Raw genomic sequence first — 20,323 nt, forward strand, 5'->3', positions numbered from 1 at the left:
GGAAATGAAGGGTTGATTTGCAGACCTCCCTATTCCCCCCAAAACTGCTCAAATTGTATAAATCCCTCCATAGTCCTTATACATCTTAACAGGGTACTTTTCATACATCAACACTGAGCATCATGGAGTGGCAGCAGATTCACCCCCTTCCACTGCCAGCCATGTAGCACCTGGTGTCTCATGGCAGTGTAAAACTTGTCTCATTCTCACTGGTAATGAGCTTTTACTTAATCCTGTAGATGCTACCTGTGCCAGGTACAAATACTTAGCCAGTCTGAAGGCATCCCCCTAACAGTCCTCTGCTTGCAATGTGTATAAGACTGATGCACCCCCACTCATGCAAATGAAACATCATTACACTAACAATATAAAACAGTCTAAAACCAATGCTGTCAAAAAATCTCTATCAGTAATCCTAAAACTATTAAGAATAGTGATCTACATAAATCCCTAGGTATAATTCAGCTACTGGGAATGTCTATCAGTAATCCTAGAACTCTTAAGAATAGTGATCTACATAAATCCCTAGGTATAATTCAGCTACTGGGAATGTCCCAGTTATTGGTAAATCCCTTGCTGGAGCTTACCTTGCTAGCATCAGTGAGGTGTAAGACAGTAGTTCTGAGTGGAAACATACCATCACCTAGAATGATGCTTAGATTTAATGAAAATATAATTGAATTTAAAAATTGGCTAAGTTACTGGTGTCATTTAAAGGGAATACAGCATGCCTTACCCAGGAATGAGGACATTGACAATCCAACTTACTTTGCAAAAACTGGTCTGCATCTCTCATTCATGGGCTTCTGCACATTTACACTACAGCTATTGTGCCCTTTTTAGGCAAAGCTCATTTAATGAACATCTCAGCTTGGAAAGCACACAATTCCTAAACTGAATTATATAAAATTTGCTGTACTCAACACTAGGAACATTAACAGTAAACCGCCTTGCCTTGAGCCACTTCTGCCTGTGGAATGCGTTCATATATGCATTGCTAACAAGTCATAATTCAAATCCTTAAGGAACACCTTTTCTGTTCCTGGATTTTGTACTTAAAACATCTTCAGACCCATCAGCAAATACAGCATAGCCTCTCTGGTCATCGAGCATAATATCCTTTCAAACCAGTTATGCAGGGAACCTCGAAATAGCTTATTGAACATCAATCCAAATGAAGGAAATCCAATGCCCATCTCATAGCCTGCTGATGATGACAATCCATGGCTCCAAGTTACCATGATTATTTTCCATAATTCACAGACGAGATCTCTATATGCAAGAACTCCTTAATCCTTGGTGACTTTAACTATCCATCCATTGATCGGAGCACCTGCACTTCCAGTGTTGAGTATGATTAGTGTTTCTTGGTTTGGGTAAACAAAAATATCCTTGATTAGATCATCCACAAACCCACCGAGGTATAAACATCCCTGACTTGGTATTGACAAACATGGCCCCTGACTGCTCCCCTCTTATTTTTTTTTTTCGATCCTTTATTTGTAAAACTGACCATAATGAGTTTAACTTTACCCACAGAACATCCATCCCCTTGCTATCTAATACCTCCCTTATTGGAAACTAAGAAGAGGCAAACCTCATGTAAGCATATGATACAATGACCTGTTTTATGCAGCCACTAATGATTTTTTATTCCCATTTAGATAAATATATTTAACACTAAAAAGACCAAAAAAAAAAAAAAAAAAAGAAAACTGTAAAAACTGATGTAATGGCTCATCTAGTTTTAGTTAAGTATATATTTGGTGTTGATTTGTTTTTGCAACCAGTTCTGATGAAGTTCATTTTGAACAAAAGAGCTTGCCGGTTTTGTTTTTTTAATAAAGTTATTTTGTTTATTTTTGTAGCCATTTTGTGAGACGTTTATTTGTATAAATATATTTAACCCTGTAATTCCATACAGAGACAAATACAGCAATAAATTCAAAATAAAGCCATCATTGTGGTCTCCCAGCATAAACAAACTACATAACAGAAGAAAGAAAGAAACTCCTTACACTATCTTGTAGGTCCAGAACCCCACATCAGAACTGTAGTAGCAAACTCATAAAGAAGTGGAAGGCAACTGTAAAGACCGAGGACATATGACATGGTTTAAAACTAGCAAATGCTAACTATAAGTTCTTCAGTTATATCAGAAAATAAAGAAATAATTCTCACTACTGCTCAAAACTTTTCTATAATGGAGCCCCCAATTCAAACACAACAGACATTAAAACCATATTATCTAGAAGTTTGCAGCAAATTTCTATCCTGAAACTATCATCCTCTTGCAAACCATACAGACCAAACTCTTCTGTTAGCACCAAGGAGCATGTTCTTAAAGTACTCAAAGACTAAGAACACTTCTTCTATGAGCTTAGAAAGTCTAATAAACAGCATTAAGCATGCACTCATTGATCTGTCCTGCAGCTGTTTCATCTAAACTTTTCTTTTAATGATGCCCTTGAGTCTTGGTATTCTGCTGTTTTAATACTATAAGGATGGACCCATCACAGACCCTGGGAACCATGGTCCCATCGGCCTTACAAGTCTTAAATGTCAAGCAGGGGATTACATCAGCACTGATGTCATACAACAATACAGCAAAAACCCGACCAAACATTTCCTGTTGCAAATTGACTTTTAAAGGGCAGGTCATGCCTGTTGAATCTTGTCATTTTCTTTGAGGAGGTTACTCATGTAGCTGATAGCGGTTACACCCCCCATACCGGCTATCTTTATGTGGCCAAAGCCAAGGCATTTGATATCATGCCACATGATCAAATAATTTATATGTCTTGAGCTTAAACTTAGACCCCTGTGTGGTAAGATGGTTAGCCAGCTGTCTTAAGAATAAAAAGTACATTGACAGAGTGGGTCATGTATCCTCTGTCAGACAGAAGGTGAAAAGTGGTGCCCCTCAGGGACCTGTAGTTTGTCTCACCCTGTTTGTAATCTAGTTTCTAGACCTTCAAACTAATAACTGTGATTTCTGGTTAACAAAGTTTGCTGATAACTGCAAGTGTGTTATGGTTGTCAAATCCCCCTTGGATACATATAACTTTCTGAAAGAATTAAATAAAGACAATTGCTGATGCTTAGAGAGAAGGTTCAAACTAAACAATAAGAAATGTGCATCATGCCATTCAAGAAGCAATATCTCATACTGCACTGGAAAAATGCTATTATAATGGAGATCCGTGATCAAAGATCTTGACACTTGGGCTGATAGACCCCACTCTTCTAAACCATCTCATTGGGACTGTAGTTAGGAAATCCTTCTATATTTTGTGACACAATGCCACCAGTGTGCATAGTTCTAATTCATTCTCACAACAAAATGCTGATTGCAAATATTTGTGGCTTCTTGGACCTCTGTTCTCATAATCTCCTGCCATCTACTGTATATCCTGGACATGTGAATTTTGCCAAGTAAAGAGCAGCCTGGAATAATGCATATCATGTATATCAGATATATCTAGAGTTTAAAAAGTAATGCCATTGTCCTTGGTCTCTTCTTTCATTTGATAACTAGAAGATGCTTGACTATGATTAAGGGCTTTCATTGTTTAAGTTATTGAAGGCTTTAGTATTCTGACCTCTGGCAGGACTTTACTGCTGTTATTCAAGTAGATCCCTATCTTTCCACATGCATTACTATATCAAGAGGAGTCAAGCTGAGCTGCTCCCTGACATAATTACTCCTTAGCCTTTCCATTGAGTACCTGGCTACAATCTTAAGAGAGGATTTCTGGGTGTACAAGAGGGACTGAATGACAACCTCCTTCCCAAAGAGGTGTATCTTCACATGGAAGTGTTTGCAAAATAATTTTTGACTCCACATAAGTTGTCTAAAATAATGAATATATCCCTAAAACTAACTGAGACCACCAGGGAATATATAGTCCTTGTATTATATTTTCTTAGAGTTACTTACATACATACATACATACATACAAATGTTTCAAGCATGAGCATTAAAGCCCTTCTAGCTTGCCAATATACTTGTTCCCATAATAAATGTCCAGGCTGTTCTTAAAAATATCTAAACTATTTTATTTTATTTTATTTTATTTTACATTTTAAACTAGTACTTGCTTTAATGTAATTTGGTAGTCTGTTCCAATCATCAGCTACTCTGTCCAAGAACCAATTAGCACACTTCTCATTCCTATAGAATCTTCTACATAGGTTGACGATTCTCTAGTACTTTTTGATAACCCCAAACATTCCCAGAGGTAGTTGGCCCTAAATGCCCTATATACCTGAATAAGATCTCCTCTTAAATATCTGTAAGAGACACAGGTATTTTAGTCTTTCATAATAACTTAGATTTTCACATCCATGGATGGTCTTAGTATATTTCTGCTGTACTCTTTCCAGTTTATTCATGCTTATTTTCCTATAGGGTTTCCATATTATTATTCCATACTCAAGTTTGGGTCTAATGTAACTAACAAACCTTGATTTCATTATGTTTGATTTCCTAGACTTTATAAATCTTTTTATACTACCTATAGTTCTATAACTGTCATTAGCCAATTGGTTGATATGATTAGAAAAACTCATAGTTGAATCTACCCATATACCCAGGTCCTTAAATGAGTCTACAGTTTCAATCACTGTGTGCTGTATTAAATATTCACCTTTCAATTTATGCCTACCAAATCTCATATGCTTAGTTTTTGATGTATTTATCAACATATTACTCTCCTGTGCCCAGATGGTCAATTTAGTCAAATTATTTTGCAGACATGCTTTACCTGTAACACTTGTAATCAGTTTACCTATTTTTAGATCATCAGCATATAGACTGTAGAACACCTCAGATGAAAAAGTAAGGTCTGAAAGATATAATTTAAACAAGTAAGGGTCTAGTACAGAGCCCTGTGGGACACCTTGACTGTAACCAAGGATTTCACCTGTCCAGTTGGTGTGTGATACTTGTCATGTCCTATTTGTAAGCCATGCAGCTATCCATCTTATCAACAGTACATCAATACCTAGTTGTACTAATTTATTGATTAGTGTTTTGTGCATGACCCTGTCAAATGCTGAAGTTATATCTATATAAATCACATCACAGCACAATTTTTCATTCATAGATGTTATTATATTGTTATAGAACATCATGTTACATGTGGTAATAGATCTATTTTCAACATATGCATGCTGATATATGGTTTCAAGTCCCAACCTATCCAGTTCTGACAATAACTTATCCAGTATTATCTTCTCCATTATTTTTCCACAACATGAAAGTAGACTTAAGGGTCTATATGATTCTGGGTTTGTCCTACTTCCCTTTCCCTTAAAGACAGGTTTAATGAGTGCATGTCTCCAATCTTGAGGAATTTCCCCATATTTATATGACCTAGTGAATAATAGATGTAATGGCAGTATAAGTTCTTGCTTAAGTGTTCTCAGGTCATTGTTACTTATTCCATCTCCTCCCTGCACTTTGTGTGGATCCAATTTGCACACTTCGTTTTCAATATAATCTAATTTGATTCCAGTATCTGGGGTTACCTGGATGTCACTAGGACAACTTACCACTCCTTTTGTGGATCCAAACTGTTTTGCATAAGATTTTGTAAATATATCTATAATCTGTTGTGTCTGAGAATAAATTTTAGAATCTGCACACAGTTTTTCAGTTTGTGCATCCTTACTCCTTCCACAGCTTATGTATCTATAAAAAGGTTTCCTCTTATGCTCAATATCTTTATATAAATGTTCTTCAAATTTTTTTTGATCTTGTCAAACACTATGTTTAATTTGTTTGTCCAACTCACTTATTTCAGTTTTCAAAGTTGTAGTTCGACCTCTCTTCCATTTCTTATATTTTTGTCTCTCACCTTAATCAGGTATCTTGTTCTTATGGAAATATACCCCCCTGATGTTGCATGCCTAGTTCCTGATGTTAAACATTTTTTTTTTTTTACTTTTTGCACTCAAACAATTTCTCTTTCAAAACTTTCCACATTCCATCTGCAGTCTGTCCACTGAACACCTCACTCCAGTTAGTTTTATATAGTAACTGTTTTGCTTCCTTATAATCTCTAATTAACCTTCTGTGCATTGGCTTAGATTTCAGTTTGGCAGAATTATCTAGCAAATTAAGCTTTATGACCCCATGATCACTGCACATCAATGGTGGTAAAACTTGACTTGAAGTTACAGTAATTTCTTTGGGAACACAAACAATATGTAGTATATTCCGTCCCCTGGTAGCTTTTTTTACAATCTGAAGCATTTGTTGTTCCTGAATATACTCTGTGAATAATTTCTTTACTAACGTTGTTGAATCAATATTATTCCAGTCTGTTTCTGGTAAATTTAAGTCCCCAGCTAATATTATTCTTCCCTCCTATGTTTCATGTTAGAAATGTATGAAATCCTCTTGGTCATCTGCCCTTGACTTTGGTGGTTTGTACACTCCAACAATTGCTATATGTTCCAGGGTTGATTTTATTGTCATGGTTACACAGTCTATAGAATTGGTGTTATCATTGAACATGCAATAATCGCAAGTCTCATAGCTATCTTTAATCCCTATCATAACACCTCCACCTGATTTTTTTTGTTAGAATGTCTGTTACAGTAAAAACAATTATACCATGACAGAACTGGTTTCCAGTCATTGTTCTTTAACTATGTTTCACAAACTATAAAAAACATCAATCTTGTGGGAACATAACAGATTTTCTAGTAAAAAAACTTTATTATTAATGCTCCTAGCATTAACAACCATCAGAAATGCATCAAATGTTGCTATCTGTGAACTGTTACATATTTGACCTGGCAAAAATCCTGGCTAGCGTTTGTCAAATATTGCAAAATACCTGCTGCAAAAATTCTCTTCCCTGATCTAGACAAATGCACACCATCCTATCTGAACACGTGTGCCCAAAAGAAGGCTTGGATGCTCTACACATTTTCATTTTTTAAAACAGGACATTTTTTTTCATGTATGTGTTTTCTTTTCATTCACAGTGATCTGACTATCCTTTCTATTGGTGATTTGTGAAAAATATGTGCTAACACCAGTACAAGCTATACAATCTAGGAGGGCTGTCAGTTAGCGACTAACAGTCAAAGAAACTTTGCTGGTGACATCATTTGTACCAACATGAATAAAAACAGATCCATACTTCCTTACATTAAGGTGTATCAAGGATTGTTTCACATCTTCTATTTTTGCTCCTGGCAAGCATAACACTACTTAATGTTCATTATCATCTCTGCAAATATAAGTATCAGTTCCTCTAATAACTGAATCTCCAAATACAAGAATATCTTTGCTGACCATCTCTAAAGAATCTTTAGCTTCTAATACAGTCATTTCTGCTCTATCAATTGTTACAAAGTATAGATCTTCATCACCATTAGTCTTATTAATCCCACTGTTTTCATTGTGTATTAAATTCTCATCCAGCTGACACTGCAAATCCACAGCTTGAGCCATGTAGACAACATTTGTCATTCTCTTCTTATTTCTTACTGTAATGTTCTTCAATCCTTCCATGTTCAGTTTTGATTTCTTCCTTTTCACCTGCCCCTTGCCTCTTTTTTCTACCTTTTCTATTGGAAAAGTGATGCCTTTTTCTGTAGACTGAGGGTTTTCTGATAGACAGATGTCTTCCTTCATTGTCACCAGTGTGTTACATAACAAAGCAGAATCCTTTTTACTATATATTCTCTTTCCTTTACAGTCATTAGTCAGTTTCTTTTTCTTCCTTGTTATTTGTTGTGAACTTCTTCCTTTCTTTCTTTTTTTGCTGCCTTCTAAACAAACCAGGTCCTCAGATTGCTAAGTACTTGCATCCACAATTCCACAGTTCTCAGGGGCCTCATTATGTTTCATAGGAGTTGAATGTTCTTTGCAGACAACAGATGCATAATTTCCTAAATCTGTTCTATTTGTTCTATGCCTAACATTATTTAGTTCATCAGTCCAGTCATTAATATATGATACAACAGTTCTCCAAGCCATGCCAATTGCACATGTGCAGTCATCATAATTGTCGAGATTTGCTTCTAACAATGGTAAGCAAATCATCCAACTTTTGACACGAGGAACAAAGATCACCAGTGTTATCAGCTGTTACCTTTAAATATGCATAGCATTTATTACACTGTACAAGATACTTGTGCATTAGCTAATCGTTAATTGCATACCCATTTATGGAATCCATATTCAGCTTTAATTGAATAAAATATTGCAAAGGAAAAAAATTACACAAAGTTGGTAGCAAAGAATTCAAAGGAACTTAAATCAACTTCTATGACAAAAAATTACACCAGCAATATGCAACTAAATAATAAAATGCAATAAAGTTGTTCGGACCATAAAGGTTCTACCAGCCAGACAGAAGTTGTAATTTCTCTATGTAACACACTCACTATAGCTCACAGTTGCACCTCCTTTTAACAGTAAAAATAAATAAAACTTCTCACACCAGTCAACTCCACAACAAATCACAAATCAAGACAGGATTGTTTTGATATGCTCAGAATTTTCCTCTCTGCAGTCTGTGTAAATTTATAGCTGTATACTTGACTCCCATAATGTTCTAAGAGATGGGGCCTTAGAAATGTTGGAAAATGCAAATTTCCTGTCTCAGATTTTATCTTGGATATCTTGCTGTAGTGCGTTCCATAAATGCAAAAACAGAGGTAACATGGATGAATTTTGTTCATGAAACTGCACTATGGTAAATGTGCACCTATTGTTTTGTTATGTTATGCGACTGTCTCTTAGTATGTAGTATGCACAGACCTTTTTTTTTCAGCAAACAGACCCTACACAGTGCAGTTCTTTGACTTTGATTACCGTGTAACAATCATATTGTTTTTGGACAATTATGGAAAATTTACTATGATTCTAGAATATGAAATCAATATAAAAATGGATGGTTGGGAACTAGAGAGAAATGAGTAAAGCAGACATTTTAGCTGTATAAATATTTTAATTAAATGTAACTAAAGGTAAAATCCAATATATATATATATATATATATATATATATATATATATATATATATATATATATATATATAGATATGTAGATATATATATATATATATATATATATATATATATATATATATATAGATATAGATCTATATAGATATATATATATATATATATATATATATATATATATATATATATATATACACACACATGTGTATGTGTGTTTGTGTGTGTTTAGAAAATGATGAACACAGAAGTATACTTTCTAACCTGTAGGTATCCTCCATTCCACATGATCGCACTTTCATTTATGTTGAATACACTATTGCCACTTTGTTGTTGTTGATACATGCCAACTTTGACATACCTTAAGGAATCTGAAATTAGTTGCCGATTGGTAATTTCATATAATGCTGGTGAATCACCGTTTTCATCAAAATACAGTTCCTGGCCATTTTTATTTCTGAATTTAACGTTCTTAATATAATGTTGAAGCTAACAAGGAAAACAAGAAGTTCAAAGAAATATAAGAATGAAATCTTTCAATGATAAGTGACTATTTTAAAATAATACATAATTTTATCTTTCCACTTATTTTCTAGACATTGTCAACCATATAAAACATCTCTATCAACTAGTTTTCTTATATGATAGAAGAACTTTGACCATTTGATTACCTTCATAGTTCATAGGTAAGTACTAAGCTAGCTGTCCTTGTAGACCATTTTAGGCCTAGACAATTTCCCTCAGTGAGAATCAAACCCTGTACCTTTTGTCTGTGAGATAAATACCTTAGCCATCATGTCAACCCTTAACTGTTCAGAGCTGCACAGTAAACAAAAGAAAGCTAAACATTTTACATACAGCCACTTGGTATGTAATATGCCCATACCTCTCTAAGTAATAAATGCTTAGTTGGAAAATGACATCTGGTGATGCAATCAACTGAGTTATATGTGTATTAATCCAGTCTACGCCTACCTAATGAGTTAAATGACCTTAACTACCTAATCCCTACAATACTGATGTTTTTCCAGAAGCTTATACCACTTTTACTAACCAATCAAAATGTTTTTCTTGAACACTAGGCCTGATAAACTTTATTTTATATTTTCTAAAGAAATTTTCAGGGAATGATAATAGGCAAATGCAGTATGAAATTATATGACATAGTGGTACCACCTCCAAAGACAGTGAAACAGCTAGAAGCTGAATATGTTTCTAAACAATTTTTCTTGATTTTGATAATAAACAGAACATGTACATTATTCAAAGACAACTCTGTATTAGTAAGAATGGAACCATTTTACAGAATATGGCTGTACTTTGTACAGTACGTATACTTTCTATAAATGTCATACTCTCCTATTGAACACTAATTTACTGATGATATGGTGCAATATCTTACTATAACCTTCCCAATGACTTGTAAATTATTTTCTAAGTATCTCACAACATTTTATGATCTAATGATGCATGCTCATTCCTTATTTTCACTGGATTCTGACCTTTTAGTCAACAAGGAGGAGACTTTCTATCAATCCCACATTCCATCTCTATATCCTCTTCAATTAGCTTAGAATTTTTTTTTAGTCTTTTTGAGTCACCTCTTGGTTCACAATGTAATTGCTCCTAAGTCATTAAAAAAAATAGATAACTGTCTTTTAGCTGCGTCCAGTTATCCCTCAAGTCGGACCACAGAAATGATGCCTGTCTGCATCTGTATTATATATACAAGCTATCTATATCATCTCCGTCACATCGCCAGTGTGCATCTTTCGCCAACCTTTCAAGTTTACTATGTGCAAAACTATCAATGAAACCTTGTTAGCCATTTATTAGTCAGTTTTTGTTAAGCTGATAATCTATAACCCAGCATTCTTCTAGTACCCTGTCATTTTTCCATGATATATCGTACCCTATCCACCCCTTTCTCAAATTCTGTAGGCCCAGTATATGTGCAGACTAATACATAGTTTTAATCATTTAATAATTTGAATTTAATGCAACAGCAATAATCTTTATTTAAAATTAATAAATACTGATAGATGTAGATGAAGATTGAATAGATGTTGAAAAGAAATAAGTGATGTGAGATAATTTGCATTTTCAGAAGACGTTGTTCTAGAAGGTGTAGGACATGAAAGACTAGAAGATAAGTTAAAATAATTACAAGACAATGATGATGATTCTGAAATGGTCTCCAAAACATAGAAATATGACTACTAACACAAAGCATGCAGTTATTAAGGAGAGAAGATCCAGAGTTGTTAAACATATGGAATACACAGGACATAATATTATTTATAAAGTTGTATAATTGTGTTTCTTTATCTTCTGTTACTGTAAGCTGAAGAAATATTAATTTAATGGTTAAAGATGCTTCACAGGAGGGAAGACATTCTTCAGTAAGTAAACTTTTACATTAATGCTTTGCCAATATCAGATCTCAGTGTGTTACTTTTTAAAATGATAGTTTTCTTACAATACAACTTCTTTTACAATAAGCAGCTTAAATGGCAAAGCAGACAAATTTTAGAGGATGGCTCAATCAACAAATAGAATATTACATACACATATATGAAGAAGGAGAAGAAGATAATTTATTGTATGGGACTCTTTGAAATTATATTAATATGGACAAAATTGCAATTGGTTCTATAGTAAAGGATGGGAATGGGAGGTAGACTTAAATAAAAAATAGGTTGACAAAGTTCAGAGGTTAATACCAGTCTGTTGATCAAATGGACCATTTTCAGCCTAGACAGAAGATCCTAGTAAGAATTTACCAAGATATGAAATTAATTAATATCAGACGCCATAAGAATGAAGTACATTATACCTAAATTTGACCCCTTTCCATAAGGGCTTGAGTGTGCAGACCGTGGTGTACTTATAATTGCCCCCACCTAAACGTCCAGGTTATGCTTAAAATGGTCATTCAGCTGCTCTGCTTTATATCCATGGGGAGTCTGGTTTATAAAAGAGGGATTTTCTCTGATGGGTATGTATCTCACCAGTGGGTCCTGTTCGTCTCAATGGAAATGTATCTCTCTTGAGCAATTGTTTCAGGTGTTAGCAGTTTTGTGGATGTGTAAGAGTTTGCACAGGACCAGATCCTTTAAGGCTGTATATGCTAGACAGAGGTCTCCTTTCAGAAGCTTATAGGAAATGGAAAAAAGAGAGAACCATTTAAAGAAGTCAGGGCAAATCCTTAATTACGTTAGTAAAGAAACACTATGGTCTCTCAGGCTGGGTCTAGTCAGTTTCATACAAAAAGTGGCATTAGACTCTATTCTTGGACTGATAAGTGAGGGTAGAGAGGGATGATGATTTTCTTGCATACAGAATACTGTAACATGAATGGGGTTATCTATTCGGCACGTTGTTCAGCCTATACAGCATTTTATCTAGGTAAAACTAAGGGTCCGCTAAAAATGAGCATTTATTAGCACATGTATGCTATATCTAAGAAAGATGTTAAGAATAATTAATATAAACATTCCATACAATGCACTAATTTAAAAAAAATATTTTTTCTTTCTTGAGAAGGTTACACCATCAGAGAGAGTGGTAACTGGGCTGCTCTTCTGAGGCATGAGAGTTACACTAGCAGTTATATTTGAATGCTATGTATATTCCTGGGTTGAATAATATGATATCACTTTCTAATTTGTTGATGTTGAAAAATAAGTTTTAATAGAAAGGTACCAAAGTGCTAATGTTGGGTGTGTTTTAAAGTTTTTTTTCTCTCTGAATGATATGTAGATTTATTAACAATTTAAAGTTTTTTTCTATCTTTGGCCACCTGGAGATAGTGTTGTTATAAGTATTTATGGTTTTAGAAGCAGGAACGAGTTGTCTGATGAAGTTCTTGTATCATTTCTGAACAAAAGCACTAACTTTAAAGTGTCTCCTGTTAACTTGCCTTGGGAGATTCATTTTTTTTTTCTTTTGAATTTATGTGTTTACAGAGTATTGAGATTTGGTTCTGATTTATTAGTACATTGGATTGGTCTTCAGGGGATACATATGTGGTGTTAGTTGTATGAACTCAAGAGTATTCCTCAGTAATACCTTTAAGGTTTCTGACATAAATGAGGAAGAGTTTGTGGTCATCTTTAGTATGAGTGGTAATTCCCAAGTTGTGCTTACTTTTGGACATTGGATTTTATTTCTAAGTTCTTTGTTGATCTTCTTAAGTTCAGTTTAGCTAATGAGATAAGTTTGCTGTTATGGGCAGCGAATGATTCTTTGTTTTAATATATAGTATATTTATACACGAGTTCCATCAAATTGCTTTCTTCGTAAATATGGCACTATATTTGTGCCTTATGGGGATTGAAATCTCAGTGCAAGCTTGAAGTTCTGTATAGAACTTATCCATAAACATGGCAGAGATTGAGGTGGGACCATCAAGGAGAGGGTGGGCCTTTTAATTTCATCGGGTCATCAGCTAATTGGAATAGATTTTCCTTGGTATAGTCTCTAACGACAAAGGGGTTTTGAGGTAACTCATGTCTGACACTTAAAGTGTTACTGATCAGTCATCAGATTTGATCAGTGATTTGGTACCTGTTAGTATTGGGTTTAGGTGGGACGGTATTGGTGAAAACCAGGTCCAATATTTTTTTAATCCTTCACTGGTATTGAGACTAGTTGGTTTAAGGAGTTGGTATAATGAAGTTGAGGAATCTTTGAACATTATCTTGTATAGGTTTCCGATTTAATGGAGGGATATTTGAAGTCACTCAAGATGACAGCGTTGGGTTTAGAAGTGAGTGATGTCATTTTGATTAGAAGTGCCTCACAGAGTGACAATGTCATGAAGGGGGGGCAGTGGTTGCGATGATGTGTTTTTCTGCTTTGGTTATCATGAGAAGGATTTGGAGGAGTTCAAGGTCATTGTTCTGCATTAAAACTCTGCAGCAGACTCTTTAGGGGAATTTATTTTAGGAGCAAAGCTACACCCCCTTAAACTTCATCAACAAATTCCGTGTTGGGTCTGAAGGAGTGGTAGTCACTAAAAAAAAAAAAAACAGTACTGCAAGTGTACTTTTACTGTTTTGAAACTATATTTCAGAAGCTACTCATATATATATATATTTTTCAAGATTTAGGCATGCGTATAAGGAGTGCACTTTTTAAGACTTCTATCATTGAGGAGTGCTACTTTTATATAATTTTTATTAGGATTACTTATACACTTATTTCTATGTAATTGACCTAGCCTAAAAAAGGGACTTATGGAGGAAAAAGGCTTTTGCCTATATACGTAAGTCATGAGCAAAGAGATGAAAACCATCCCTGGTAAAGTAGTCAGGCTGACAGGCATTTTCTGCAAGCATATATATGTTTGATCCCCTTAGAACTATGGTAATAGCTAAGTTAGTAATTATGGTCAATTTTCTTTTGTTTGTGTTGGTTCATCATTTTTGGTGATGGTAGGAAACTATTCAGTACTATTTCCACACCTATGTGCCGTCATATCCCTTGTCATATAATTCTAGGAGATGAGTCTTAGGTTATTAATTTCTGTGTGAACAATGAGCAGATCAGTTGTGTAACTGTGGATGAAAGGACTTGAGCACCATAGTAACAGGCAGAGAATACCCCAGTAGTGCAAGGTTTCAGTCTTTTGACACTTTTAGATCAGTAGCTGCACAGACAAGAGCTAAAGGTGAAGGTGTCTCAGGATACATCAGCGGCATGCATACTTCTAAGGTGGTCAGACATGACGTGCTGGTCACCATAGACAAAATTCTGTACCATATCCTAGACAGTTATAGGTAACCCTGCATGTTCCAAGATGCTCACAATGGCAATGCATACTTGGACCTACTGGAGACACTTACCATCCAACCTAACACACTACTAATGGATGACTTTAATTACCCATCTATAGACTGGAAATCATACACTGCCTCAGATCTACAGACACAGAGATTGCTGGACTTTATAAACACAAACACCCTTGACCATATAGTGAATATGCCCACTAGATGCTCCAACATACTGGACCCTGTGCTAAGAAATATGTCAGAATTCTGCCTCCCCAGTCTCATCTTCCCTGTTAAGGTCCAGCCATAAAGCTGTTTGCTTCAAAATCAATATCAGCTCCATAATCTCATTAAAATCAGGAACAGTTAGGAACTATTCCATGGAAAAATTACCTTTTTAAGTGATGTATTGTTAAAATTCAATGCCCCTCCAAACCTAGAGAACACAGCAGCCTACGCAGAATTGTTTTCAGGAACACTACACAATCATATCAATGGCTGCATAAAGTCTGCTGTACATACCAGAAATAAACCCAGGATTAGCCCCCAAAGCAAACTGCTCTGCTGACATCCCAAATTAAACAGGCTATACAACAAAAGGAAACAAATATGGCAAAAACCAAATAACAATCCTTGTTGAGGTCCCGAAAAACCACAGCTCGAACAAAAAGATGAAGGCAATGAACTAAGCGCTTTCATCTGCAGGAAATGCAAATTTCATCATAACCATGATCAAGGCGCTGAGAACTCTTTTATAGCTAATTTTGGCACCAAAATTCAAAACCAAGTGTAAAAAAACTAACTAAAAATAGTGTCCCTATCAAATTAAATATTTATAAAAAACATTGTTGATAAAAATACAAAAAAAATTTTTACCAAAATATACAACCTACTTGTTAAAACAAGAATAATAATAATATTGTAATAGATAGATATGATGCTTGAAGAGAGTATATCAATAAAAATGATCTACTCAGAAGGTCAATGAGGGGACGACCATCTACCTTAAATCATTCCATTAATAAAAATGGTTTGATACTAATATGATCATTCAATCCAGGACTAGTAGTAGCATCACATAACATTTGCCACCTGCTTTCTAATAATCCCAAAAAAGTTTTCCAGTTGCCTTCGCAACCTTTAGAGTCAATATGATCAATAATACTAAAAAGAAAAGTGTGTTCCTGCCCTCTGTCTAAAACATGCTTACTAAGGGCATTATTGCTATCCTGTTTTTTAATCTTATATAAATGCTCGTAAATTCTAGTTTTTAGTTTCCTCTCGGTCTTCCCAATGTAATATGCATTGCAAGCAGTACATATAGCGACATAAACTACTCTCGATGTGTTACAATTACCTACTAAATTAACCAATCTAGTTTTAATAATGTTATTCAAAATTATTATCTTGGCTTCATTAATGTTCTTACACTGATTACAGGCACCACACTTTGTTGTTCCTTTTTTATTATTAATATCCTTATCCCTCACCTTTTTGGTAACCTTTTTACTCTCCAACATATTTTTAATATTTAAATATGTCTTATAAACACATTTTGGGATAATCCCCACTATTTTCCCAACGTCTTCTGATAGAGTTAGGATGTTCCAATGTTTAACTAAAATTTCTTTAATTACGTTTGTATATGGGCTGAACATAATAACACAAATGTTGCTATTATTGTAGTTGTCTCTCTTGTTGGAATTAAAAGGTTTCCCCAACAAAGGTGGGTACTTCTGCCCCCATTCCTTTTTAACAAACGTAACTATGGGGGTTAACATAGAGACTGGGTACCCCCTTTTAATAAACATATTGAAAATGTTGTCCAATTCTTTTTCCATAATATTTTTGTTGGATGACATACGTGCGGCACGTATGCATTGACCTTTAAACACATTTTTGAAAACATGAGGTGGGTGTCTACTCCCATAAAATAAATAATCATTGGAGAATGTGTTCTTTCTGTAAATTCTTGATTCAAACCCTTTGGTACTGTTGTTAACATAGGTATCAAGATATGAAATCCCTTCCTTTTCCACTTTATAGGTAAATTTCAAAAAACAAGTCGTACTATTTAAATAGTCAATAAAACCCTTGATTAGATCTTCGGGTCCGTTCCAAAGGATGAATAAATCGTCCAGGTATCTTGTGTAATATACCATGTATTTGTAATATTCACTAGGGAATATAAATAATGATTCCCATTCTAACATGACCAAGTTAGCGAACACAGGGGCACAATAGGCCCCCATAGCTATGCCCTTGGTCTGCCTGAACACTTCTCCTTGAAATTGAAGGTAATTGTAATCCAAAATTAAACCCATCATGTCAACAATGAGGTTAATTCTCTCCCAGCTCAAATTGGAATATTTCCTTAGGCTTTCAAAAAAGTATTCCAAACCAATTTCTTTTGGAATACTTGAAAAAAGGTCAACAACATCAATTGTTAAAAATAGGAGGTCACTTTGCCAAATATCTGAAGTCAAATTTGCTAAAAAGTTCCATGAGTCCTTGGTAAGGTGTCTGACATTATCATAAACATGCTTAGTCCATCCTTCAATAATAACCCCCATATTATATGTCTTGGATTTGGACCCAGAAATAATAGGTCTAAAAGGGGGTTTATCCAGACATTTATGTATTTTTGGGATGCCGAAAATAATGGCCATCTTTGGAAACTCTTCTCGAATGAACTCATAAACCTCATTGGTTATTCGGTCATCTAATAAGTATTCCTCTAAAACTTGATCTATTCTCCTGTAGCCTATGTTGACTTGATTCACTGAAACTTCTTCATAGTTCCCAGAAAGGTGGAGTATGTTATAGATTTCATTGTTATAATCCAAAGTGGAAAAAACAACAATACCTCCACCTTTATCAGGTTTCATGATCCTGATGTCTTGATTGGCCAAAATATTTTTCAAAACTTCCCTTTCTTTAATACTTAGGTTGTCCTTATACAGACCTCCATAATCTGGGTTAGTTTTAATGTTGGAATAAAACCAGTAAATATCTTTACTAACTAGTTTTTCAAAATTAGATATGTTCAGATGATAAGTTGGAATATAGGCACTTTTTTTCTTAAATTTATTAACATTATTATGTCTGTCCCTTTCATCTGTTCCACTGAACTGTATAGCCAAATTAAGTCTCCGGCAAAATAATTTCATCTCCTTAATTGTATCTATAATGTTGAATTTTGCCGTAGGTATGTATTTCATCCCTTTACTAAACAAGGAAAAAAATTCTTCATTAATGCTTACATCAGTGTAATTATAAACATTAAAGCCATTAGATGTATGGACGGTTAAATGAGTATTCTCACTAGTTAAAGTGTTCTCAATATTTAAAGTTTGTTCAACTGCTAAAATGTCTGGAAGACCAACTTGAGAATTACAAGAAATAGGGAGGTCTTGAATATGAACTTCATTGGGGGGATTGAATGCTAGAACATCATCTGATACCCCGATCTGAAAATCTAAAACCTCTTTTTGTATGTTTTCGCAGGTGGGTAAAATCTTCCCCCCTGAAAATTTACTTCCTCCTCATGTCTTTGTGAGTCCTTACGACCCCTAAAATCCCTTTCTGTTTCAGAAAAATTAAAAACCTGTTTAACTCTATCATTCGGCCACACATAGGCTCTGTTGTTCTTGTATGAAGCAAGGTCCCTTTCAATTTTCTTGTTTTTCCTACTGTGTGTATCCATTACTCTATGTTCTGCTGTTTGGAACTGTTTATGATATAAATCATACCATTGCTCAAAATGTTGGTCCTGAATAATCTCCTCATTAACCTTCTCAATTTCATCAGTAAAAATAGATATTTTTTCCTCATTATACTTCATAAGTTTCCTCATGAACAAAAAACCAAACTCATCAAACATCTGATTAAAATCATTAATAACATTACTATTAAATTCAATCCCCAAAGGTAACTAAAAAAAGCGTAAACCTTTGGGTACAATCTGTAAATCAATACATTGTTGCAAGTAGGCATTGTCTATTTTAACATTTTTAATAATCACCAATTTCTTTCCTAAATTATATATTTTGTGCTTAATAGATCCACCTTCATTATTGCTTCTTGAATTATTATATAAAACATTTCTCTCACTATATCTAAAAACTACTTCATAGTTTAAAAAGTTGTCAATAACATCATTTTTATAACATCTGTTAGATGCTATTGTTAAATGTCTTTTATGTTGTTATTATGAACATTAATTCTATCGTTAGGACTTGAAACAACTTCTTTGCAAACAGTACCTTTAAATACATCTTGGCGTTTAGCCTTAGAGGAATACGTTTTAACCGCTTCCCGGTGTTTAGGTTTTGTCCCCAGTCTCTGCGTTTCATCGTCCAACTGAAAGAGACTAAAATCGAAAGTACAATCCACATCTAGTGAATTGTTTAAATCATTTTCCTTGGAAACTGAATCTTTGTTTGCGTGTTTAGTACCTTGGCATAAAAAAACGCCTTCCAAAGCAGTGCCGTGGGCATTAGAGGCTTGTCCATTAGGTATCTCGTTGGAAAGGCTGCTGTTAAGCTCTAAATTCCCCTCCGGCAATGTTTTAACGTTACTATTTAAAATGTTATCACTCGGATTGATGTCCACAGCCCCCGCCTGGGACTGCTGTTTAGAGATGTCAGTTAACTTGCTGACTAAAACCAGCAACACTGCACAATCATATCAATGGCTGCATAAAGTTTGCTGTACATACCAGAAATAAGCCCAGGATTAGCCCCCAAAGCAAACTGCTCTGCTGACATCCCAAATTAAACAGGCTATACAACAAAAGGAAACAAATATGGCAAAAATCTAGAAGGGTAATTTCCATAAAGATAGAAACTCTCTTATCAAAGTAAATAGGCACCTATGAGGGCTAATTAGGTCAAGCAAAGCCAACTTTGATCTTAATATTGCCTCCCAAGTGAAAGATAAGTATAATGCTTTCTACAGCTATGTCAGAAACTTCAAGGACATCACATAGCGATGTGCTAAACTGGTGGTTAATGGTGTGACATTCGTTGAGCCTGGCAATATGGTGAATTTTTAGAGGACAAATTCAGCTCCACCTTTACCCACCTCACATCCCCAGTAATACCCTCCAATATAACCCATCCAACTATAACTAGAGTGCATGCTGGCTACACTCACTAAAGCCAAGAATATGGCCTCAAAGGGCCCTGATAACATCCCAAGATGACTCCTGATTAGTCTAAAATATTACTTACTGGAAACTCTGGAGTCAATGTTTAACTATAGTCTTAAAACACTCTTTGTGACACTTGTATGGAGGACTGCAATGGTCAATCCATTTCAAAATGGAGGACTTTCAACATATCCTGGAAACTACAGATCCATTAGTCTCCCTAGTCTTATTTGCAAAGCCATGGAAAGAATTATCATGTAAATTATAAATAAGGACATAGGAAATCTCCAGACATGGCATCCATCCTAGTTTGCCACACTGAAACTGGTGGACTTCTTTGACAACTTCACTAAGCCAATGGATGAGGAGACAACTGTGTATACTGCCTACCTAGATCTGGCTAAAGCAT

The 20,323-nt window shown here is 34.8% G+C and overlaps 1 protein-coding gene across 1 annotated transcript in view; it reads right to left on the minus strand.

The window, feature by feature from the left end:
* The window catches only part of LOC122805931 (vomeronasal type-2 receptor 26-like), a 55,956-nt gene extending 36,839 nt beyond the window's left edge, over positions 1-19,117 (minus strand). The window contains exons 1-2 of the mRNA XM_044076174.1: positions 19,028-19,117; positions 9,253-9,477 (exon numbers count right to left, since the gene is read on the minus strand). Coding sequence (XP_043932109.1) covers positions 9,253-9,477; positions 19,028-19,117 — 315 coding nt within the window. The remainder of the gene's footprint in view (positions 1-9,252; positions 9,478-19,027) is intronic.
* Between the last annotated feature and the right edge of the window lie 1,206 nt (positions 19,118-20,323).

Source organism: Protopterus annectens, chromosome 7.part0, assembly GCF_019279795.1.
Source record: "Protopterus annectens isolate FY-2018-M chromosome 7.part0, PAN1.0, whole genome shotgun sequence".
In the NCBI taxonomy this organism is placed as follows: Eukaryota; Metazoa; Chordata; order Ceratodontiformes; family Protopteridae; genus Protopterus; species Protopterus annectens.